Here is a 24,056-nt window from a genome sequence, read left to right on the forward strand (position 1 = left end):
CCGCCAGGTTTCCTGGTCTGAAATACTGGCATCAGCCCCCCCGCCCCGAGTCCATCCCTCCCAGAAAGGTGGGCAGCAGAGGCCAAGAAGGACAGGAGGACCACGATATCCTCACCTCCCGAGAGGGATTGAGAGGGGCATTCACGCTCTAAGTGATCCCAGAGAAAGGAGAGGCTCTGTGGGTCCCCCTGCCAACGCCCATGTCCAGCGGAGAAGCAATGACAGAAGCCAGAACTCCCACCTTCTGCTCCCCATAAAGAATTTGGGTCCAGACTCCCGGAAGGGGAGACATGTCAGGGGAAGATGCCCAGAGGGCTCTGAACCCTGATTCCTTCAGGACGCAGAGAGAGAAGAGAAAGGGAGGACTTTAGGAAGTAATAGAAGTGTAGGTGTGACTTAGGAAGAGACGACAGGACCATAGGGAGAAAGGGAGGGGTAAATCTATACAAACAGAGACAGACAGACAGACAGAAATAATAGTCAGCCCATATCTGCAGCCTTGGGAGAACTGCTGCAGCTTCCAGTGGAGGGACTGGGGACACAGAACTCTGGTGGTGGGGGCATTGTGGAGTTGTGCCCCTGTTACCTTGTCATTTTATAAATCAATATTAAGTGACTAATAAAATGTTTAAAAGGAGAGGTAGGGAGGGAGGGAGGAAGGGCCCCCTGAATGGCCAAGTGGAAACCTTAACTGGATTTTTTTTTCCTTTGGGACAAACCACATGGGGAAAAGTCATGTTAAGACGGTGTGGCTCCCAAGGAGAGAGTCCTAGCCCGGAGCCTTAGACCTGGGTTCAAATCCCAGCTCCACCGATTCCCAGCCAAGCCCCAGCCTCGCTCAGCCTGGCCTTCGTCACGCAGCCTCGGCCAACAGGGAAACCCCCTGACCACAGGGCAAAGGCAGGGCAGGGGTGCTCTGTCCGGCTGTCCGGCTGTCCATCCACTGCGCCCAGTGAGCAGCATCTCCCCTGATCCCATCCCAAACAGCCAGGCTTCTTGCTGAGCAGGAAAAGTGGGAGAGGTTGCCACAGGGAGAGAAGGGCGCTGTTGCCTTCGGCCTGGCGAGAGGAGGGAGCAGGCAGGGCAGAAAGCAAAGCAAAATGGGGAGGAAGGGGGCGCCGGGGGGACCTCAGGCCTGCAGACAGGTGACACTGTCAGACAGAACTTTCTTTCTCCCTTCCTTCCTTCCTTCTTTCCTTCCTTCCTTCCTTCCTTCCTCCCTTCCTTCCTTCCTCTCTTTCTTTTTTTTTTTAATAGTTTTAATTACTTACTAGTGGATAGAGACTGAGAGAAACTGAAAGGGGAGTGGAAGATAGAGGGGAGAGACAGAGACACCTGCAGCCCTGCTTCACCACTTGTATATCCTCCCCGAGAAAGGTGGACAGCAGAGGTCAAGAAGGACAGGAGGACCGTGATGTCCCCACCTCCCGGGAGGGATTGAGAGGGGGCATTCACGCTCTTAAGTGATCCCAGACAGAGGCTCTGTGGAGCCACCTGCTAACACCCATGTCCAGCCGAGAGAGAAGTAATTACAGAAGTCGGCAGGTGGGGGGACCAGGGTCTTGAACCCAGGTCCTTGCGCACTGTGATGTGTGTGTTTAAGCAGGTGCACCGCCGTCTGGGCCCTCGGACAGAACTTTCTACGTGGCTAGAAAAATTCGCCTCTGCAAGTCACCAGCCGCGGGGAGGGACCGGGCGCCACCAAGAAAGGGGTTGCTGGGAAGGGCTGGAGTCGCTCCATGCGAGGGGCAGGGGCAAGTGAACATAGGGCGATGAGTCACGGGGACAGTCCGACTCTTGGAGAGTCCCTCCTCCTTCCTGTGCTGAGGGAGCCCCCCGCTCCCCTTACCAGCTCTTCAGTGTCGAGGGGAGGGGAGGGATGTTTGAAAGCCCACCCAGGAACTCTTGTAGATGGTGAGCTGGGCGTGAGGCAAGATGCAAGAGTGCGGCAAGAAACCGGTAGGCGAAGTCCGATGCCCGCCAGCTCCCAGTACAGCTGTGTGAGGCGGTCAGTCCCGTGTCGCTGCCACTGCCCGGGGGGGTGCATGGTGCGTGGGGCATGGAGGGGACTCTGGCCCAGAAGCAGCGGGAAAAGGTCCCCGGAGGGGCTACCGTACGCAGGAGGCGGGAAGGACAGACAATACCTTGGAGTCATACTTGTGTCTCAGCTCCTGCGTGCCTCTCCCCCCAGCTCTCACAGCCAGGATGTCTCTTTTAGTCCTGGAGTATCTCTCCTTTAACCTGGTCAGGTCTGGAGACAGCTGGGGCCCCCAAGCAGCCAGGCAGAAGGACAGCGGGTGTGAGCAGCAGGCAGGACAGGGAGGAGACAGAACACGGACAACACGGGAAAAACGAGACTCAGGTGAGGTAGTGCCGGGGGTGGGGGGGCAGCAGGGGGCAGGAGGTGGCTGGTGCCCGGCCCCCACGCAGCCGGCCGCCCACCGCAGGGACTGCGCAGCCAGGCGACACGGCTGAGGCTCCGTTCTCTCAGCGAACAGGGACGTGTCTCGGACACCCCTTCACCCTGGGACTCAGCACAGGGCTGTGACGCGGGGAGTCCTCAGCCAAGCTGTGACAGGAATGGATGGAGAGCAGAAGACAATGCCTGGGAAGGACGGAAGTAGACAGAGTGGTGACTGAGTAGGCGGAGGGGCGACAGGCAGATGGATGGACGTGAGATGGTTAGACGGACAGGTTCACGGGCGGGCGTGTGGGAGGGGAGACGGACAGACTGTCAGATAAATGCGTCAAAGGATGGGTGGGTGGGTGGATGGACAGATGGACGTAATGACACGCTCCTGAGTGTGTCCCAAGGGGCTCTCCCCCTCCGTCTGTACTATCTCCCTTGTAGAGAGGACGCAAAGCTAGTCAAGGGCGTGGCAGCAGGGACTGTGGGGCTGGACGGGGCTAGTTCTAGATGCTGTGAGCTAGGACGGGCTGGCCCAGCACACCCGCAGGGAGAGGAGCAGAGGAGGGCAGGGTGGGCGACTGGGTGAAGGAAGGATGGGTGGCTGGTGAATTCAGCCCCTGAGAGGAGTAGCTGGATAGCTAAATATAGGGACTGTGTGAATAATAGAAATAGTGGGTAAAGAAAATTGTGTGTGTGTGTGAGAGAGAGAGAGAGAGACAGTGTGTGTGTGTGAGAGAGACAGTGTGTGTGTGAGTGTGTGTGTGTGTGAGAGAGAGAGTGTGTGTGTGTGTGTGTGTGTGTGTGTGTGTGTGTGCATGCACAGAAGATCAAGACAAGTCTTCACTTCAAATAAACTGGCAAATAACAGGCCTGAAGCACAGAAGCTTTACAGGCAGGTGAGTCTGTATTCAAAACACCACTTCCAAGGCCAAGTGTTGGCGCACCTGGTTAAGCGCTCACATGACAGTGCACAAGGACCCAGGCTCAAGCCCCTGGTCCCCACCTGCAGGGGGGAAGCTTCATGAGTGGTGAAGCAGGGCTGCAGGTGTCTCTCTGTCTCCCTCTCTATCTCCACCTTACTTCTCAGTTTCTCTCTGTCTCTATCCAATAATAAATAAATAAAATAATTTTTAAAAGAAAGAAAACAGAAATCTTAAAAATAAGACACTACTTCCCATTGCTAGCTGAAACGGTCTTTGCCTCTCTGAGGCACTGTCTGCCCTGTCTCACAGAATAACTAAAAAGATGAGATGAACACTATATAGAGAGCTCAGAGCTCAGCAAGTATTCAGAAAAAAAAAATAGAAGCTATTAGTATACAATCTTTCAAATAATGAGTACTCAGCACTTATTAAATGACTGGATGGATAGATGGATGGATGGATGGATGGATGGATGGATGGATGGATGGGTGGACAGACAAGTGAAGAAAACATTTTCTTTCAAAACAAATGTCAGTGTGAATCATGGCTCTCCCGTCTGTCGGCTCCGTGACTCTAGCACATTTGGAAGATCTCTGAGTTTCTCCTGCTCAGACTTATAAGGAGCTTCAATGCAAATAACAGCACGTACTGTTAAGACCCAGGAGAAGCAAACGAGAGTCTGCTGACCGCACTGTGGCAGGCAAGCCTCCCTGCCATCACACAAATGAGCATCAGGACACGACACGGGTCCTTCTGAGAGCCGCTGAGACTCAGCTCCCAAAGTGACTGAGGAGTCTGGGGCTCGTGCTGAGCTCCGTCTCGTCTCTTAAGACTGAAACAAGAAGTCAGAGAGACCTTAGGATTCCAGCGGCCACAATGGCACCAAAGGGTCAGAAACACCAGGACCAACTAGTCAACTGAGGAATTGGTCGGATGACGGTGGGAAATAATAGGTCGGAACTGGCTCTTCCTCCCCGTCCCCTGGCAGCTGGGTCATGGGCACCTGGACGGGGAGGTGGCCACAACTGAAAAGTGGATGAGTTCAGCAGGGCCCCGCTCTGCAGCTGCGGGGCAGGGGGTTGGGGAATAAACTTTCTTTTCAAGCAAGCTCCCAGTGACCATGAGCGGTCACCAGAGGGGGTCACTTCTTAACCTAACAGGGTCCGAGCCCGGCTTCTGGCTTGGTGCTTCTGCTGACCCCTGGGCCAGGCGGTGGCACACCTGGCTAAGCGCTCACATTACAGTGTGCCAAGACACAGGTTCAAGTCCCTGGTCCCCACCTGCAGAGGGGGGGGGGGAGTTTTCAGGAGTGGTGGAGCAGGGCTGCAGGTGTCTCTCTGTCTCTCTCCCTCTCTATCTCCCCCTGCCCTCTCAATTTCTCTCTGTCTCTATCCAATAATAACAATAATATACTTTTCCTTCGGCAGACCCCTTGGTCACTTTCTGTGGACAGAGTCCATGGGTCTTTCAAGGCAGCTGGAGGAGGATGTTCCACTGTTTTCTTGCAGTTGGGCAGGGTGCCAAGGCCCTTCCTGGGTAGTTAAGAATCCAGGGACAGAACTAAACACATGCCCACAGCTCTAAGGCCCGGGGCCTGCACAGCACATATAACAGCCGAAGTGTGGCCCTGCGTAGGGCATGAGTGAGAGGCGTGCCAGCAGACCCAGCCAGAGCAGCTCAGTGGGGCAGAGGAGCAGGGGTTCTCAGCCAGGTGCCCCAGGGACCAAAAGAGAGGCCCTTCCAGCACCTGTCTCCCTGGGCGCCTGCTGTTAAGGGAGCAGGCCGGCGGCTATGGCCCCTGGCCAGAGAACAAGTCTGTGAAGCTAGAAATTCCACGAACATCACCCCCAGCCTGTCTGTCTGATGGAGAGGAGTCCAGCACCCCTGGCCAGAGGGTGTGAGAGACAGAAGCTCAGGGCAGCCCAGAGACCCTTGCCCTCGGACCAGGCCACGGTGGGGGCTAGGCCACGGAGAGGGGCCAGTCCAGCATTTCAGGCTGCTCTGTGGGGGGGAGAATACCAGAAAGGGGGGAAAAAATTGGATAACGAGGCCAGCTCTAATGCTGAGGTCGTGTCTGTGAGGCCCCGACAGGTGTGGCTTCACAGCCGTCTCGGGGGGGTTACTGCCCGTGCTGACCAGAAGCCCACCAGTGGGGAACTGGGGCATCTCCAAGCCTCCTGCCCTCTGGCGGCAGGTGAGGAGGAGGAGACAGAGGCCGGCTAGGACTGGAGTCTCTGTCTCGGCCGCGGACTGGCCCAGCACACACATCCTGCGCATTTGGGCCAAGACACAGCGGCCCCAGACTCACATGAGGAGCTCCGCAGGGGCTCGAGAAGCTTCTGCTCCCAGAAGCCGCGTTCTCCTCCCTGTTTCCTGAGCTCTGACCTGGGCCTGGGCTGTTTCGCTAAGGCTGGGAACCTCTCCCCTCCCCTCTGGCTTCCCACCATCTCCCTTGGAAGCCTTATCTGACTTGCCCCGCCAGACACAGGCATGCCGTCCATGCTTACAGAAGGCATTTTTTGGCCTCTGTTTTGGAAGCTGTTTCAGAGCTCCTCTGAGGCCACAAAGACTGGTGGAGCCAGGATAGGCCCTTCCTGCCCCATCTCCGCCTCAAGACACACAGCAGCAGGCGGCTGGGGTCACAGACGCCTAACGGCCCGGCAGCCAGACACCGAGGGACACCGAGGGCTTTCCCCAGACCTCAGCCATGTGGATGGAGACTGGGGCTCAGGAGGGATCTGCTTAGTCCCCAGCTCCCCGAGGGCTGGCCTTCTTGGCCTGAGGAGACCTAGGTGTGGACGGTGCTCCGAACGGGCTCACATAGCACCATGCACAAGGACCCGGGTTTGAGGCCCGGCTCCCCTCCTACACAGGGGACACTTCACAAGCGGTGAAGCAGGTCTGCAGGGGTCTGTCTTTCTCTCCTCCTCTCTACCTCCCCTCTCAGTTACTCTGTCCTGATAAATAAAAAAATAACAAAAACACAAAAATAAATATGGCCACCAGGAGCGGTGGATTCGTAGGGCAGGCAGCAAGCCCCAGCGAGAACCCTAGAGTCAAAATAAATACATTTAGAGGTTCCTCTAGCCCAGGCTGGGCCTGGGCCCCTGCTCCCCCCACCTTGCCACCAGCTTCTGGGGCAGGGCCTGCGTGCAGCCTCTAGCACCCCGACTTCAGCAGGGACAGCGGCTGGCTGGCAGACAGAACAAATGGTCAGTGCAAGGTGGCCACAGGAAAAGACCAACCAGCCTGTCCTCCTCTCCGCTTCCGGGGCTCCGTCCATGAAATCGGCAGAATGAACCCTTTCCCGGTAGAAAGACCGGACGAGACCAGCAGCACAGGGACAGCATGTGGGAAGGCACCGGAAAGGACCCTCCAAGCCGGCGCTGCCTTGGCCCCAACAGCCCTCCTGTGTCCCCCTCCCAGGGAAGAGGCCGAGTGAGAGAGAGTCATGTCCTGTCAGGCAGAGGCCTAGAGTGAGAGAGAGTCATGTCCTGTCAGGCAGAGGCCTAGAGTGAGAGAGAGTCATGTCCTGTCAGGCAGAGGCCTAGAGTGAGAGAGAGTCGTGTCCTGTCAGGCAGAGGCCTACAGTGAGAGAGTCGTGTCCTGTTGGGCAGAGACCTAGAGTGAGAGAGAGTCGTGTCCTGTCAGGCAGAGACCTAGAGTGAGAGTCATGTCAGGCAGAGGCCTAGAGTGACAGTTGTGTCCTGTCGGGCAGAGGCCTTGAGTAAGACAGAGTTGTGTCCTGTCAGGCAGAGGCCTACAGTGAGAGAAAGTTATGTCCTGTCAGGCAGAGGCCTACAGTGAGAGAGAGTCATGTCCTGTCAGACAGAGACCCAGAGTGAGAGTCATGTCCTGTCAGGCAGAGGCCTAGAGTGAGAGTCAATGTCAGGCAGAGGCCTGTCAGGCAGAGGCCTAGAGTGACAGTTGTGTCCTGTCGGGCAGAGGCTTAGAGTGAGAGAGAGAGTCATGTCCTGTCAGGCAGAGGCCTTGAGTAAGACAGAGTTGTGTCCTGTCAGGCAGAGGCCTAGAGTGAGAGAGTGTCGTGTCCTGTCAGGCAGAGGCCTACAGTGAGAGAGAGAGTCGTGTCCTGTTGGGCAGAGGCCTAGAGTGAGAGAGAGTCATGTCCTGTCAGGCAGAGGCCTAGAGTGAGAGAGTGTCGTGTCCTGTCAGGCAGAAGCCTAGAGTGAGAGTCGTGTCCTGTCAGGCAGAGGCCAGAGTGAGAGTCGTGTCCTGTCGGGCACAGGCCTAGAGTGAGAGAGAGTCGTGTCCTGTCAGGCACAGGCCTAGAGTGAGAGAGAGTCAATGTCAGGCAGAGGCCTAGAGTGAGAGAGAGTCAATGTCAGGCAGAGGCTGTCAGGCAGAGGCCTAGAGTGAGAGAGAGTCGTGTCCTGTCAGGCGAAGAGACCAAGCATCAGGCATCCGCAGCTGACTGGGCAGCCTGCAGCTCCGTGCTGAGCAGGATCCTCACAGCCGACCTGAGGCCCCGAGCATCATGACCAGCTACCAGAGTGCGCCACACAAATGGGCGGATGGCACCTGTACCGGGGCCCGGCCCCGCCCTGCCCAGACCTGGGGCTCTCCACACAGCCATGCCAGAGGGACGACGGGTCCCACCGTCTAGGTCACCTAGGGCAGGCTCCCTGTTGCCGCGGCATCCTGGGATTCCTGACGCCCAGACAGGAGCCTCAGGCCCCGGCTAAGGAGGCAGGCGCCCCTGCCGCCCCTCACCTTGGGCTGGAAGGACACCCGGTGTTTGGCGGGCTCTGCCTCTGGCTTCGTGTCCTCTCCTGAGTCCTCGCTGTAGCTCTCAAACTCGCTGGAGCTCCAGCCTAGGTCCTCCGCGTCTCGGGGCGCCCCGTCCCGGTGCAAGTGCTCACCCAGCAGGCCGCTCTCTGCTCCTGGTGGGCGACACACAGGCCACCAGCTCATGCCTGTCGCACCCAGAACTGAGTGCAGACGGCAGGAGAACTGTGCGAGGGGCTGAGGGGCTGCGACTCTCTGGCCAGAACACAGCACCCATCCTGGAATGATCTACCTCCCTTCCTCCCTTCCTCCCTCCCTCCCTTCCTTCCTTCCTTCCTCCTTTCCTTCCTTCCTTCCTTCCTCCCTCCCTCCCTTCCTCCTTTCCTCCCTTCCTTCCTTCCTTCCTTCCTCCCTTCCTTCCTCCCTTCCTTCCTTCCTCCCTCCCTCCCTTCCTCCTTTCCTCCCTTCCTTCCTTCCTTCCTTCCTTCCTTCCTTCCTTCCTCTTCCTTCCTATAGAGACAGAAAGGCAAAGGGCGAGAGTGAAAGGTAACACAGCATCAGTGCAGTGGGGGGGACAGGCTTGGACCTGGATTGAACACAAAGCAATGCAGCGCACTACCCAAGTGAGCTACCTACCCAGCCCAAACCCGGGCTCAGTCATTCCCTCACACCGACTGCACAAATTTGCGGAGGGGGGATTTGAAGGCTGGTTCAGAGCTTTCTTGATGTGTGTGTGTGTGTGTGTGTGAGTGTGTGTGTGTGAGAGTGAGTGTGTGAGAGACTTGTGAGCGTGTGTGTGAATGTGTGTGTGTGAGTGTGTGAGAGTGTGTGTGTGTGTGAGTGTGTGAGCGTGTGTGTGAGTGTGTGTGTGTAAGTGTGTGTGTGAGAGAGACTGTGTAAGTGTGTGAGAGTGTGTGAGTGTGTGTGTGTGTGAGCATGTGTGAGTGTGTGAGTGTGTGTGTGTGTGAGTGTGTGTGTGTGTGAGTGTGTGAGCGTTTGTGTGAGTGTGTGAGTGTGTGTAAGTGTGTGTGTGTGTGTGTGTGAGACTGTGAGTGTGAGTGTGTGTGACTGTGTGTGTGAAAGACTTACGAGCGTGTGTGTGTGAATGTGTGAGTGTGTGAGTGTGTGTGAGTTTGTGTGAGTGTGAGTGTGAGTGTGAGTGTGTGAGTGTGTGTGTGAGAGTGTGAGTGTGTGTGAGTGTGTGTGAGTGTGTGTGAGTGTGTGTGTGAGTGTGTGTGAGTGTGTGAGTGTGTGAGCATGTGTGAGTGTGTGAGCATTTGTGTGAGTGTGTGTGAGCGTGTGTGTGTGTGTGAGACTGTGTGAGTGTGTGTGTGAGTGTGTGTGAGTGTATGTGAGTGTGTGTGAGTGTGTGAGCATTTGTGTGAGTGTGTGTGTGAGTGTGTGTAAGTGTGTGTGTGAGACTGTGTGAGTGTGTGTGAGTGTGTGTGTGAGTGTGTGTATGACTGTGTGTATGTGAGTGTGAGTGTGTGAGTGTGTGAGCGTGTGTGTGAGTGTGTGTGTGAGTGTGTGTGTGTGTGTGAGATATTGTGTGAGTGTGTGAGTGTGTGTGTGAGCGTGTGTGAGTGTGAGTGTGTGTGAGTGTGTGTGAGTGTGTGTGACTGTGTGAGAGTGTGTGAGTGTGTGAGTGTTTGTGTGAGTGTGTGTGTGAGTGTGTGTGTGTGTGAGTGTGTGTGTGAGTGTAAGTGTGTGTGTGTGAGACTGTGTGTGAGTGTGTATGTGTGAGTGAGTGTGAGTGTGTGAGTGTGTATGTTTGAGAGTGTGTGTGTGAGTGTGTGTGTGAGAGAGTGTGTGTGTGTGTGTGAGTGTGTGTGAGACTGTGTGAGTGTGTGTGTATGAGTGTGTATGTGAGAGTGTGTGTGTGTGAGTGTGAGTGTGAATGTGTGTGAGTGTGTGTGAGTGTGTGAGACTGTGAGTGTGAGTGTGGGTGACTGTGTGAGACTGTGTGTGAGTGTGTGAGTATGTGTGAGTATGTGTGTGTGTGTGTGTGAGTGAGTGTGTGAGAGACTGTGTGAGTGTGTGTATGAGTGTGTGTGAGTGTGTGTGTGAGTGTGAGTGTGTGAGTGTGTGTGTCAGTGAGTTTGTGTGTGTGTGCCTGTGTGTGAGTTTGTGTGTGTGTGTGTTTACAAGAGAGGGGGAGAGGTACAGTGGGAGGAGAAAAAGAGAGAGGGGAGGGAAAAGGAAGGAGGAAGGGAGGCAGGGAGGGAAGGAAATGCCTACTTCTAGTTCCTGCCTCTAGCTCAGCGTGAGGAGGTGAAGTGGAGCTCCCTGAGGGTGTTCTTAGAAGGGAGACCCCCATCCCAGACTGAGTTCCCTGTGGGTCCAGGGTGGTCCAGTGGGGACGTGCCTGCCCAGCCTCCAGTAGCAGCCCCTTCCGAGACCCCATAGAGCTAGAGCATGCGGCCTTAGTGGAAAACTGGGAGGACAGAGCAGATACCCCTCCCTTGAGGGACTGGGCCACCGCTGGGGACGGCACTGCTGACACTGGGGGGAGCTGGACTTAGCTGGTGGCCGGTTACCTGGGAAAGTCACAAGAGCGAGGCCAGACCCCCAGAAAGTACACAAAGACAATGCTCTCGGCAGCAGAAAAGAAATGGCATCAGGCCGTTTGGGGTTTTGTTGTTGTTGTTGTCGCCACTGTTGTTTGCTTGTTTTGAGGCTGCCCATGGGTTCTGATAAGCAGAAACTTAGGCTACCGGAAGCCTCTCTGCAAAGAGGGGTCATAAGAAGCTGAAAGACTGAGTGAACAAAACAGATAAGAGAAATCTCCTCGGCGGCCCGGGAGGTGGCGCAGTGGATGGAGCACTGGACTCTCAGGGACTCGCAGACACGAGGTCCTGAGTTCAATCCCTGGCAGCACGTGTGCCAGAGTGATGTCTGGTTCTTTCCCTCTCCTCTGATCTTCTTCATAAATAAATATATAAATAAAACCTTAAGGGGAGTCGGGCGGTAGCGCAGCGGGTGAAACGCAGGTGGCGCAAAGCACAAGGACCGGCATAAGAATCCCGGTTCGAACCCCGGCTCCCCACCTGCAGGGGAGTCGCTTCACAGGCGGTGAAGCAGGTCTGCAGGTGTCTGTCTTTCTCTCCTCCTCTCTGTCTTCCCCTCCTCTCTCCATTTCTCTCTGTCCTATCCAATAATGACAACATCAACAACAACAATAAAACAACAAGGGCAACAAGAGGGAAAATAAATAATAAAAAATTAATTTAAAAAAATCCTTAAGAAAGAAAGAGGGAGTCGGGCGGTAGCACAGCGGGTTAAGCGCACGTGGCGCAAAGCACAGGACCGGCTTAAGGATCCTAGTTTGAGCCCCCAGCTCCCCATCTGCAGGAGGGGGGGAGTGAAGCAGGTCTGCAGGTGTCTGTCTTTCTCTCCCCCTCTCTGTCTTCCCCTCCTCTCTCCATTTCTCTCTGTCCTATCCAACAACAATGACATCAATAACAACAACAATAACGACAACAATAAAACAACAAGGGCAACAAAAGGGAATAAATAAATAAATATTTTTACAAAGAAGAAGAAAGAAAGAAAGAAAGAAAGAAAGAAAGAAAGGAAGGAAGGAAGGAAGGAAGGAAGGAAGGAAGGAAGGAAGGAAGGAAGGAAGGAAGGAAGAGTCTAGCACAGAGCCTGGCATGGGGCAGTGCCTTCCTCAGCTCAGCCTGGAAGCTGTGTGTCACACCAAGGACCGGACCCCAGCGGTGGCCCAGTCCCTCAGGGGGAGGGGGTATCTGCTTTTTTCTCCCAGTATTCCACTCAAGGCCACATGGTCTATGGGGTCTTGGAAGCGGCTGCTTCTGCAGGCTGGGGCAGGCACGTCCCCTATTGGACCATCTGGAACCTACAGGGGACAGCAAAGAGCAGTGGGTCCTCACAGGCACGGCGGGGAGGGCTTGGGACCGGCTTTCCACCCACTCGGGCCTCATCACAGACCCACGGCGCTCGCCTCACCCCCCGGGGAAAGATGGGTGGGGGGTTCCTGGGAGACCATTGGCCAGACAGCCGTGCAAATGCTCTGAAGCTCAGCTGGTGGATCCCAGGGGTCTTGCAGCTTCTGCAGACCAGCCCCCCAGAGCCCTAGGTTCTGGGCCCTCATGTGCAGCTCTGGGCGGATCCCCAGGTCTCCACCTCTCAGCCACACGTGAGAAGCTGCAGGAAGGGAGGCACTAACTAGCCGCTCTGCCAGCACTGGAGCTCAACCCAGACAGGGATCGAGGAATGAGCGGCTTGATCTGATCCCCTTGGAAAAAGAGAAAAAGTCTACTGGGGTCAAACAACAGGCTCAAGGCACTCAGGCTTCCGGGCTCGGCAACCTTCCTTGAAGACCCTACACCTGCCCTCACATCCCTGTCCCCACCTCTCCCAGGAGACGGAGCCCCATCACTGCCCGGGGCTTGTCAGTGGAGTAGACACAGAGTGTCAGGAAGAAGCTCGGGTCTTGGGAAGGGGGTAGATAGCACGGTGGTTCTGCAAAGAGACTCTCCTGCCTGAGGCTCCAAAGTCTCAGGTTCAATCCCCCACACCACCATAAGCCAGAGTTGACTTAGTGCTCAGATAAAAATAAATAAATAAAAGAGAAAGAAAGAAAGAAAGAAAGAAAGAAAGAAAGAAAGAAAGAAAGAAAGAGAAAGGAAAGAAAAGAAAAAAATTTAAAAAGGAAAAAAGTATTTGAGGGCTGTGTTTCCCCCAAGTAGATGAGTTCCTAAAAGCAGAGTCATGTCATAAAAAAAGACATTTAAAAAAGGGGGGGAAACAGCATGGTGACTAGGCAAATGACAAGTATGCTTGAGGCTCTGGGGTCCCAGGTTCAATCCCTAGTACCACCATCAGCTCTCTCTCTCTCTCTCTCCTTCTCTCCCTCTCTCATTAAAATAAATTTAAAATTTAAATGATAAGATATTTTAAAAGTAGAGTCAGGGCAGAAGAAGCAGGTAAGGCATATACCTCACCACACACCTGCCCAGACTCCAGCCCCGACGGGAAGTGCTGTGGGGCCAGGGGAAGCTCTGGCTCTGGTTTTTGTTTTAATATTTATTATTGGACAGAGACAGAGAGAAATTGAGAAGGGAGAGGGAGATAGAGAGGGGGGAAGGACAGAGAGACACCTGCAGCCCTACTTCTTCACCACTCGTGAAGTTCCCCTTTGCAGGTGGGGACCGGGGTTTGAACCCAGGTCCTTGCAGACCACAATGTGTGCACTTAACCAGCTGCGCCACCGCCAGGCCCCTAGTGGAAGCTGTGCTGCAGTGCTGTCTGTCTCTGTCCCTCGATCTGAACGCAAAAGCTGCCCAAGCCAGTGAGACTGCACCTGGGTCCCCCAAGAAAAGAAACTAGCTAGTGGGGTCAGGCGGGTGTCCTTCAGCCCTGGCTGTGTGATCTAAGGAGAGTGGCGTAAGGTCTCTGGCGCAGGCCTTGAAGGGCGCCAGCAGCCTGGAGCCAAGCAGACGGTGAGAGCCAGCAGGCTTCATGCAGCACAGGCTGAGCTCCTGCGGCCAGGCACAGGGCTCTGGACATGGAGGCAGAGGGACCAGGTCCGAACCCCAGCCGGAACTCCTCCTCTGCTTTCCTTGTCTGTCAAACGAGGAAGTGACACTCCAGGTCCCAGTGTTAAAGCAGCTGGTATGAGACAGGATGTGAAGAGTCAGTCGCTGGTCTGATGCCATCCAGCAAGAACTTGGCTTCCCCCGGGTGAGTGGGCATTAAGCACACACCCCTCCTGGGCCAGTCCTCTCCCCCATATGGCTCCCAGAGCGCAGCACAGGGCACAGCACGGGCTTTCCCGAGCGTTTCCTGTTTCACCCCCACCATTCGGGCAGGCTCTCAGATTCCCTGCAAGTTTGGGGGGAGTCTCATTATCCACCCATTTTCCAGGTTGCAAAGATCACCCATTTCCAGAGAAACATTCCAGTCTGCAGAAGTGACAGGGCAGGGCCTGGGTGGTGGTGCCCCTGGCTGAGCACACATTACAGTGCACAAGGACCCAGCTTTAAGCCCTTGGTCCCCCCCCCCCTGCAGTGGGAAAAGCTTTGCAAGTGGTGAAGCAGGGCTGCAGGTGTCTCTCTTCCTCTCTGCTTCCCCCTCCCCTCTCAATTTCTGGTTGTCTCGACCCAACAAATAAAGATAATAAAAAAATGTTTTAATAAATACATTAAAAGAGGGAGAAGGAAGGGGAGGGAAAGGGAGGTGAAAGGACTTGCCACAGGCCAGGAGACTCACAGCAGAGGGTCCCAGGCTGACAAGACCAGCCCCTCCCAGCTCCCAGATGACTGCAGCAGGCTCTGGAAACAGCCAGGAGGAGGAGCCCTGGGCTAAATGGAGCCGGGGAGGAGGTGAGGAGGTGGGAGGAGAAGAAGACATACCTGGCGGGTGGGTATCGTCCTCGAAGGGGACGTCCTCATAGATCACATCTTCGTCCAGGGTGGGGAAAGTGAACCGTTCCGCTGGGAGGGCAGGAGGGAGAAAGGCAGAGACAAGCTGCAGTGAGGCGGCGGGAGGGGCAGGGCCGGAGGGGCAGCCTCCCTCAGTTTGGCTGCCGGTGGCTTGGCCAGCACCCCGGAGGCCCGTCCACTGGGGATGCCCTGCTGGCTGCTCTCAGCTCAGTGGGGCTGATGTTTCTTCCTGGTCCCCCTACAGCCTCTCCAAGTGTCCTCCCTCCCAGCGACCTGGCACATCCCAACCCCCACCCCCACGCCGCCTGCCTTCTGCACATCTACCCGTCTGGCTGGCATAGCAGTGGCTCCGGGCACCAGCAGGGACCAGGCAGCAGATCCAGAGCCTGTGCCCTGGGCCTAGGGGCGCCATCTGTGGCCAGAGCTCCCAGGCAAGCCTCCTGCCTCTCACCTGGAGCAACGAGAGCAAAACAGTCCTAGAGAGCCGAGGAAAGGGCTTGGGTGAACATTTGGGAAGTGTGGTTAAGACTACCGGACATAGCTTGTCAACCACCAAGTCACAGATGCTACCAGGACGCTATCCTGGCCTCCCTGGGCAGACGCCCTCACCCGTGTTCCCTGGAGCCTCCCCTCCCCAGAGCCCTGCCCCACCAGGGACAGACAGACACAGGCTGGGGGTGTGGGTCCACCTGCCAACACCCATGTCCAGTGGAGAAGCAATGACAGAAGCCAGAACTCCCACCTTCTGCTCCCCATAAAGAATTCTGGTCCACACTCCCAGAGGGATAAAGAACAGGGAAGCTTCCAATGGAGGGGATGGGACAGGGAACTCTGGTGGTAGGAAGTGTATGGGATTGTACCCCTGTGATCTTATAATCTTGTTGATCACTATTAAATCACTAATAAACAAGAAAAGAAAAATGTGAAGGGGCAGCAGTGGTGCAGCTGGCTAAGTGCTCATATCACAGCACACAAGAACCTGGGGTCAAGCCCCCCTCCCATCCCCACCTGCAGGGGGAAAGCTTCATGAGTGGTGAAGCAGGGCTGCAGGTAACTCTGTCTCTCTCCCTCTTAATCTCCCCCTTCCCCCTCAATTTCTCTCTGTCCTATAAAATAAAATTAAGTTAAGAAATAAAATAAAATATTAAAAAATAAAGAAAAAAGACTACTGGGCATATGCCCTGAAGATAGAATCACACTGATTAGAAGGGACGCATGGACCCCCATGTTTACAGCGGCTTCGTTCACAATAGCAAAAATCCAGAGGCAACCAAAACGCTCTTCAGCAGATGACTGGATACAAAAGTTATGGGACATCTACTCAGTGGAGTATTACTCAGCAACAAAAAAGATGCTATTGTATCCTTTGGGATAAAGTGGATGGAAGTGGAGAAGATGATGTTCAGTGAAGTCGGTCAGGAGGGGAAGGACACTGCAGGACGGCTTCACTCATCTGCGGAATATAGAGAATTGGAACGAACATGGGGAAAAAAAAAAGTCAACTCCAAAACTGGGAGAACTGGAGTGGGCATTTATGGGGGTGGGGATGGGAGCGGTAGGGGGGGAAAGACTGTGCTGTGAGCCATTATTCAATAAAGCTCTAAAGTTAAAAACAAAAAAATTTAGGGGCCAGGTGGAAGTTTAAACCCCTGGTCCCCACCTGCAGGGGGGAAGTTTTGCAAGCGGTGAAGCAGGGCTGCAGGTGTCTCTCTGTCTCTCTCCTCCTCTATCTCCCCACTCCCCTCTCAGTTTCTCTCCGTCTCTATCCAAATAAATAGATAAATTATTTGTTAATAAAAGAAAGTGTGGTTAAAGAGAGTACCCCTCCCCTAGCCTTTCACCAGGGGGGCTGGGCACAGGGCAGAGCAGACACCCTCCCCGTGGTATCAGCTCCAAGGCTGAAAATTTAAGGAGGCCTCCCAGAAAACAAAGCGCCGATGGCCTGGGTATCAGTGCATCTGAGGGAATACAGATACTGCCAGACACAGAGACCCCAGTTCTAGCCCTCAGTCCCCACCTGCAGGAGGTGAAGCTTCATAACAGAGGGTTGCAGGTATCTCTCTTGTTGCTCTACCTCTCTATCTCCCCCTTTCCTCAGTTTCTCTGTAGGTCGAGAGAGAGAGAGAGAGAGAGAGAGGGCAAGAACAGAGCTTACACACATGGTGACCTGGGCAGAGAGGGGGACCGCCCCCAGGTGTAGCTTCCAACACCCAAGCCCCGCCTCCTCCTTTCCAAGCCGCAGCTGTCACCACTCCCATTTCCTGCAGGTGCCTTCCCGGGTTGAGGTCTGGAGAGTCAGTCCCCTTCCCGGGGAGAGCCTGTCCTTGTCCCACAGGCTTTCTGAGAAGATGTGGGACCAGATGGACCCGGAAGTCCCCGCTGTCCCCCCGTGACACTTCCTGATGTGCCAGGGGCCCCAGCGTCCTGTGAAGCCTCATCTTTGACACCCTCTCTGCACACACACCCAGCCTGCTCTCCTGTGGTTGTCAGGACGGCCCAGCTGGCCAGCAGCCTCCGTCTCTGAATGGCCTCCTCACTGGACCCCTGTTGGGTAGTATGCCACCTCCCCCTGGCTTCTGCTTAACCATATGCCTATATAGGGATTTACTGATCCCAAGCTTTGGACTATTTACATAAATCACTTTTACATTTACATAAAGCACTCCCTCCAGGGCATTGGTGGTTCAGTGATAGGATTCTCGCCTGTTCCGCCCCCTCCTTGTCACACTCTGATTTTCACCAGTCACTTTTCTCTCCACCCTCTCTATATCACATCCTGTTTCCACCCTACTTGGAGAGTATAAAAACAGCTGCTCTTCTGATTAAAGACACTTGGAAATTGCTTTCCGGCTCTGAGAGTTCCAGAGTGTATCTCCTGCGGAAGTTAGTGCGGCACGAGTTCCTGATCCCTCTCCCACGCAGCAGCCTAGATCGGCACCAGTTGAGTTCTCTCCAAGCCAGAGAGCACTAGCTCGGGAAGAAGTACCCTCAGGCTATCCCGGCATCTGGCGCCCGGAACAGGGACACGTAAGCAGCAGATTTACAAGAAGATATCTTAGATAAGTACACACCTTTTGGGTATCTGCAATATTGTGGTAAGGCGCTGTGATTTTTTTTTTCTTTCTTATTGTTTTCCTGAGATCTCTCCACCATGGAAAATCTTTTCCAAATTCTGCATTCTTTTTCCAGTATACAATTTTTATATATCTGGGACATTTTTCTCGGGGATTCACCTTATATCCTGTTGATCATCATAGCAGCTTGTAAAGGATATATAGGGCAAGCTCTCAAAAGGCTTAAGGACCTAGAGGCTGAGGTCCAAGAGATAAAGGAAGTGATCATAGAACTTAACCAGCACCTTAAAAACAAGAAGAAGCAAAGTCCTGTCGTGATCTTGACCCACCCTAATTCCTCTGCATCTTGCCCTGAGGCCCCTATTTTGGCATCTTGCCCTGAAGCCCCTATTTTGGCAGACACGTGTCCGAATTCTCCTTTGGACTCCACAGCCACTTCTTCGGCCACCCCCATTTTGGCAGACACATGTCCAGAACCTCCTGCTGCCTCCACGGCTGCTTCTTTGCCCACCCCTGTTTTGACAGACACATGTCCGAATTCTCCTGTAGCCTCCAAAACCACTTCTTCGGCCACTTGTCCAGAAGCTTCCACTTCGGTGACTCCTCCTACCGCTACACACTTATCAGAGCAAGTCCACACATTTCCGGTCAATGTTGCCCCCAATAGACAAAAACCTCAGGCCTGGTATCCATATTCCGCCACAGACCTGAAGGAACTATGCCAGGCTATCAAGGATGACGGTGTTCATGTCCATTTTACAAGGCCTGCTTCAGAACCTTAATACCCCCCAAGATTGGAGGGATGTGACTCGTGCTACGCTCCCAGGCCACCTCTTCCTGCAATGGGAGGCATTCTTTCGCGACGAATGTTTACAACAATCGCGGAAAAATATTCAAAATTAGCCAGAGGGTAATTTTGATGCATTGTTTGGAACAGGCCAATTAGAAACAGGGATTCAACAGGCGGAAGCCAAGTTTCCACCGGGGTATTTTGATCAAGTACGCCTGTGTGCATTAAAAGCATGGGAGCGATTAACACCACCCATGGGAGCAGCCTCAGCCCCCATTCTCTCCCTGCAACAAAAACCTGATGAATCCCTCGCTAAATTCATTGCCAGGGTCCAGTCGAGTTTGGAAAGGAAGATTTATAATCCTGATGCTCGTTTTCTCCTCCTGGGATCCATAGTCTGGGATGGAATGCTTCCGCATTTTCAACAGGCCTGTATCACTCTTAAAAACGAACACCCAGATACTTGAATTCTAGCTACACAGGATCTCAGATCAAGCTCTTTTCAAGGACCTATGTTACAGGCCTATGCAGCTACCTTGCATAAGCAAAAAGGGGCTTGCTTTCAGTGCGGTCGCCAAGGGCATTGGCGTAACCAATGTCCAGAAAATAGACGGCGACCCCGCCTCCAGTCAGGGCAACCCCGCCTCCAGACAGGGAACCAGAGACCACGAATGCCTTGTCCCAGATGCCAGAAAGGATTTCACTGGAGGAGAGATTGTTGGTCAAAGTTCCATAGGAACGGCGCACCTCTGCCAAATGTAAACAGGGATTTAAACTAGGTGTGGGGCTTCCCTTAGCCCCGCCCCCAAGAGGGAAGGAAGCAGGTCGCCCGCTTGGTGCTGTGCCCTTCTTCCACAAACAGAAGCCCAGCTTGGGACCCAATCCATCGTTACACCCACCACGCCAAGTAACAATAACAGAAGGTAAGCAGAAGGAGGAATCCGCGGTATGTGGGAACTTCCAGCATAGAAATAACTGGCTGGAGCAAGAGAACAGCTCAAATTCGGAGCCTGAGATTTTATGGACCACCCCTGTTTTAGAAAAGGGTCACCCAACTATGACAGTAAAGATTGGTAATATTCCTTTTAAGTGTTTGATTGACACGGGAGCAGATAAGACAATATTAAGACAAGCAGAGGTTCCCCAGAGTTGGGAACTCCTCCCAGGACCACGCTTACATGGTGTTGGAGGATTGACTCAGGCATTCCGCACACAAGATTCCCTTGTGTGGGAAGATCCAGAAGGGACTACCAGACGCTTTTGGCCTTTAATAGCTGATATAAGCACCAATTTATTGGGAAGAGACTTGCTGGAATCTTTAGATGTAGTGATATCCTCAGACACCTCTGCAGGACACCACACTCACTCCTGTGAGACTGCTAGACCCAACCAGCACCCCCAATACTAACTGCCACTGTTTGTAACAGAACTCCCCGCTTAGATTGGCTTTCTAATGAGCCTGTTTGGGTGGAACAGTGGCCTTTGCCTAGGGAGAAGCTAGAAATTTTAAAAGAACTCGTCCAAGAGCAGTTATCTTTGGGACACATTCGTCATTCTCAGAGACCATGGAATACTCCAGTCTTTGTGATTAAAAAGCGCTCAGGAAAATGGCGCCTCCTCCAAGATCTTCGTGCAGTTAATAAAACCATGCAGGTTTGGGGCTCCCCCAAAGGGGTTTGCCTCTTGCTTCCACAATTCCCACAGGAATTCCAATCACAGCTATTGATGTACAGGATTGTTTTTTCTCTATTCCCTTACACCCACAAGATTGTAAACGTTTTGCTTTCTCTGTTCCTTCTATTAATAATGCCAGCCCTGCATTGAATGGGTGGTACTGCCCCAGGGCATGGCTAATAGTCCTACAATTTGTCAAGAGGTTGTTAAATCTGCCCTTTTTCCATATATTCATAAGGGCCTTAAGGTTTTTCATTATATGGATGACGTGTTAATATGGGGAGAATTAGATACAGATCTCTCCACCCTACGTGATTTTCTAATCCCTGCCTTAAAGAGAAGTGGACTTAATGTAGCTCCTGAGAAGATACAGCTAATCCCTCCAATATCTTTCTTAGGCTCAGAGATTTCCCTAACGCAGATTCGTCCTTTAAAACCTTGTGTTACTTTTCCTTCTAGTCTCACTCTTACTTCTTTACAAAGTTTTCTGGGAAATTTGAATTGGCTTAGGCAGTATCTTTATCTGCCTACGAGCTGCCTGCAACCACTGTTCGATCTGTTAAAAGGAAACAAACAGCCCTCCTCAAAGCGTATGTTAACCCCCGAAGCCTCGTTGGCACTGGAAAAAGTTAACCAGGCTCTCCAGGACATGCACCTCGTTCGGTTCTCCACCTCCTCTCCAGTAAATCTTCTAATCTTTAACTCCACCCCCACGGTAGTGGGGGCATTGTGGCAGAAACATGGCGTTCTCGAATGGCTTCATACGCCAGTAGGCGGAACTCCAAGACTCCTTACCGAGATTGATGCCTTAGCATTTATGGTTCGCCAAGGAAGAAACAGATCGGTTCAGGTCTTAGGAAGGGAACCAGATTCAATCATTCTTCCCTTTTCTCTCACTGATACAGAATGGCTCATACGCCACCATTCTCGTTTTGCCATAAGTTTAATGGGTTTTCCAGGACAATTAGATAATCATTTTCCCTCTAATAATTTGATAGCTTCTTTACCTCTGTTGCCTCTACTAGTACCTAAACTTTTCTCTCGGGATCCCATCCCCTCTGCTCCTACAGTGTTCACTGATGGTGGAAAAAAGGGAGCTACTGCCCTTATATATTATCCAGACCAGCAATACCCCAAACCTCTCTTTACTGAACTTCCTGATAATTCCCCTCAGTACAAAGAACTTTATGCTGTTTTCCTTGCATTAAAAGCTGTACCAGAATCCTTCAACCTTTTTTCTGACAGTGTGTATACTGTTAACTTACTTCCATGGCTTGCTCGATCTTATGTAAGAATTGATGACAACCCACTTTCTCCTCTTTTAATTCAAATTGCCTCTATGCTCTGTTCTCGAACCCATCCACTGTATGTTCAGCACCTACGTTCCCACAGCCCTCTTCCTGGTCCCCTGTCCGAAGGGAAATCTGCAGCTGACCGCCTTGCCTCCACAGGAATTCTCCTAGCCTCTGTCTCTAATCCTGCTGACTTTCATTCCCTAACCCATGTTAATCTTAAAGGTCTTCGAGCTCGATTTCCTGATATTCCTCTGCCACAGTTAAAACGTATTCTTGCTACATGTTCCTCCTGTGCAGGTCTAATCAAAACACCTGCTATTCAGACTCTGGGGGTTAATCCTCGAGGTTTAAAAGCCAACGCTCTTTGGCAAATTGATGTTACCCACATACCTAACTTTGGCAAACAAAAATATGTGTTCGTCTCAATTGATACCTTCTCTAAGTTTATGTGGGCTACAGCTCAGACTGGAGAAAACTCAAAAAAGCTTATAAGCCATATGCTCTCCTGTTTTGTTGTAATGGGATTACCTCTTCAACTTAAAACGGACAATGGACCTGCTTTTACCAGCAAACAATTTAAAGATTTTTGTTCCCTCTGGAACATTACTCATACTACAGGCATTCCGTATAATCCACAGGGACAAGGCATTGTTGAGAGGGCCCATCAAACTCTTAAGGTTCAATTAAATAAAGAAAAAGGAGAAATGTACCCCCCTAATATCCAGCTGGCAAAAGCCTTAACTACATTAAATCTCTTTAATATTTACAAAAACTCAGACCAACCTCCTATAATTCTTCATTGGCAAACACCACCCACCCTCCCAGCTATTAAAGTCAAATGTAAAGACCCACTTGATAAAATTTGGAAAGGACCTGACCCCCTGTTGACTATGGGGAGGGGTTTCGCATGTATTTTTCCACAAAATTACTCCAAGCCTGTTTGGGTTCCTGCCTGCCATGTCCGGCAATACCCACATGATGGCGCTGATATCCCTGAACAACAAGAAACACTGCAAGAAGACTGGCTGCAAGACGACTGGCTACAGGACTCTAGGATTCTGGGATTCTAAGGACTCAGATTCTAGATTCACGCTAAGAGTCCCCTGGTGTCTTTTACTTCATGTCACCCCTGTCGTGAGCGAGAAAGAACCAGCCCGTTACCTTTCCCCTGGAGACCACCCTGCCGGAGAAGGAGAGAGACACCCCGAAAGGACAAAGAATAGGAAAGCTTTCAAGGGAGGAGAGAAGATACAGAACTCTGGTGGTGGGAATTGTGTGGAACTGTAGCCCCTCTTATCCAAAATAATAATAATAATAACAATAATAACAATAACAATTAAATAATAAAAAAAGAAAAGCAATACACAGAGAGAGCCTCTCTGGTTTGCCCTAGCTCCCACTTGCCGTAGGGAAAGCTTGGCCCCCAAGCTCCAGCCACCTTGCATCGCACCTGCCCCCTTAAGGCCTGTCCTCTACCACACTGAGCGTTGCTGCTTCTGGGAGTGCCCGCTCTCCCCTGCTGGGGCTTCTGCCCTGACCTCCCTTCCTCCCTCCCCACCTTCAGGGGTGCGTGAATTCTCCTAACTATCCCCCTCACCCACCAAACACAAATACTGGCTCTGTGTGGAGTCTGCCTGGCTGTCTGGCTTAGCTTCCATGGGGGTGTGTCCGTCACCTGCTCACCCCCGGCCCAGCCCGGCCCAGCTCGCCCAACTCAGGAGCTGCAGGAAGGTGGTGTTGGTGCTGCAGCTCTATCTCTCAGCTGTCGTCCACTGCTGCCTAGCCCTCAGCAGCCCGCCCACGGAGGGAGCAGCCCTGGGCTCACAGGCAGACTCTCTGAGGTGACTCTGAGGGGGGACTTACTGTGACGGGAGCTCTTGCGTTTCCAGCTGGAGTGCTGGGCTCCAGCAGAAGCAGCCTCCACAGCGTCCTCAGCATTACTCAGCCCCGTGGGCACCCTGTGGACCGAGATGGGGTCAGTGCTGGTGTTGGGGGGGGACACAGGACGGTCAGCCTCTCAAGGCCCCTCGTGGTCCCTCTCCGGAGCACAGGGCAAACTGTGGGCAAGGACCCAAGAGTCAGACGTCACGGCCCCGGGCCACCGGAGAGGCCCACAGAGCCTGCGCTACCCAGCCTGGAGTGACTCAGCTCGAGGCAGGGAGTGGGTTCTAGCCTGCCCACGTGCCTGTCTGCCAGTCTGCCTGTCTGCCTGTCTGCCTGTCTGCCATTCTGCCTGTCTGCCATTCTGCCTGTCTGCCCACCTGCCTGTCTGCCTGTCTGCCCACCTGCCTGTCTGCCAGTCTGCCCACCTGCCTGTCTGCCAGTCTGCCTGTCTGTTCACCTGCCTGTCTGCCCACCTGCCTGTCTGCCAGTCTGCCTGTCTGCCAGTCTGCCTGTCTGCCCACCTGCCTGTCTGCCCACCTGCCTGTCTGCCTGTCTGCCCACCTGCCTGTCTGCCTGTCTGCCCACCTGCCTGTCTGCCTGTCTGCCCACCTGCCTGTCTGCCAGTCTGCCTGTCTGCCAGTCTGCCTGTCTGCCCACCTGCCTGTCTGCCAGTCTGCCAGTCTGCCAGTCTGCCTGTCTGCCCACCTGCCTGTCTGCCTGTCTGCCATTCTGCCTGTCTGCCCACCTGCCTGTCTGCCAGTCTGCCTGTCTGCCAGTCTGCCTGTCTGCCTGTCGGTCTGCACAGTTTGTTTTTCAACCAGGCCCTTTCAAAGCAGGGAAGTATCAATGTAGA

The 24,056-nt window shown here is 53.4% G+C and overlaps 1 protein-coding gene across 1 annotated transcript in view; it reads right to left on the reverse strand.

Annotated features, from left to right (window-relative positions):
• The window catches only part of LOC132536329 (rho guanine nucleotide exchange factor 10-like protein), a gene marked incomplete at its 5' end in the record, with an annotated part of 41,080 nt that overhangs the window by 273 nt on the left and 16,751 nt on the right, over positions 1-24,056 (reverse strand). The window contains 4 exons of the mRNA XM_060183988.1: positions 2,145-2,261; positions 8,065-8,234; positions 14,457-14,537; positions 23,183-23,277. Coding sequence (XP_060039971.1) covers positions 2,145-2,261; positions 8,065-8,234; positions 14,457-14,537; positions 23,183-23,277 — 463 coding nt within the window. The remainder of the gene's footprint in view (positions 1-2,144; positions 2,262-8,064; positions 8,235-14,456; positions 14,538-23,182; positions 23,278-24,056) is intronic.

This window comes from Erinaceus europaeus, unplaced genomic scaffold, assembly GCF_950295315.1.
Source record: "Erinaceus europaeus unplaced genomic scaffold, mEriEur2.1 scaffold_903, whole genome shotgun sequence".
NCBI classification, from domain to species: domain Eukaryota; kingdom Metazoa; phylum Chordata; class Mammalia; order Eulipotyphla; family Erinaceidae; genus Erinaceus; species Erinaceus europaeus.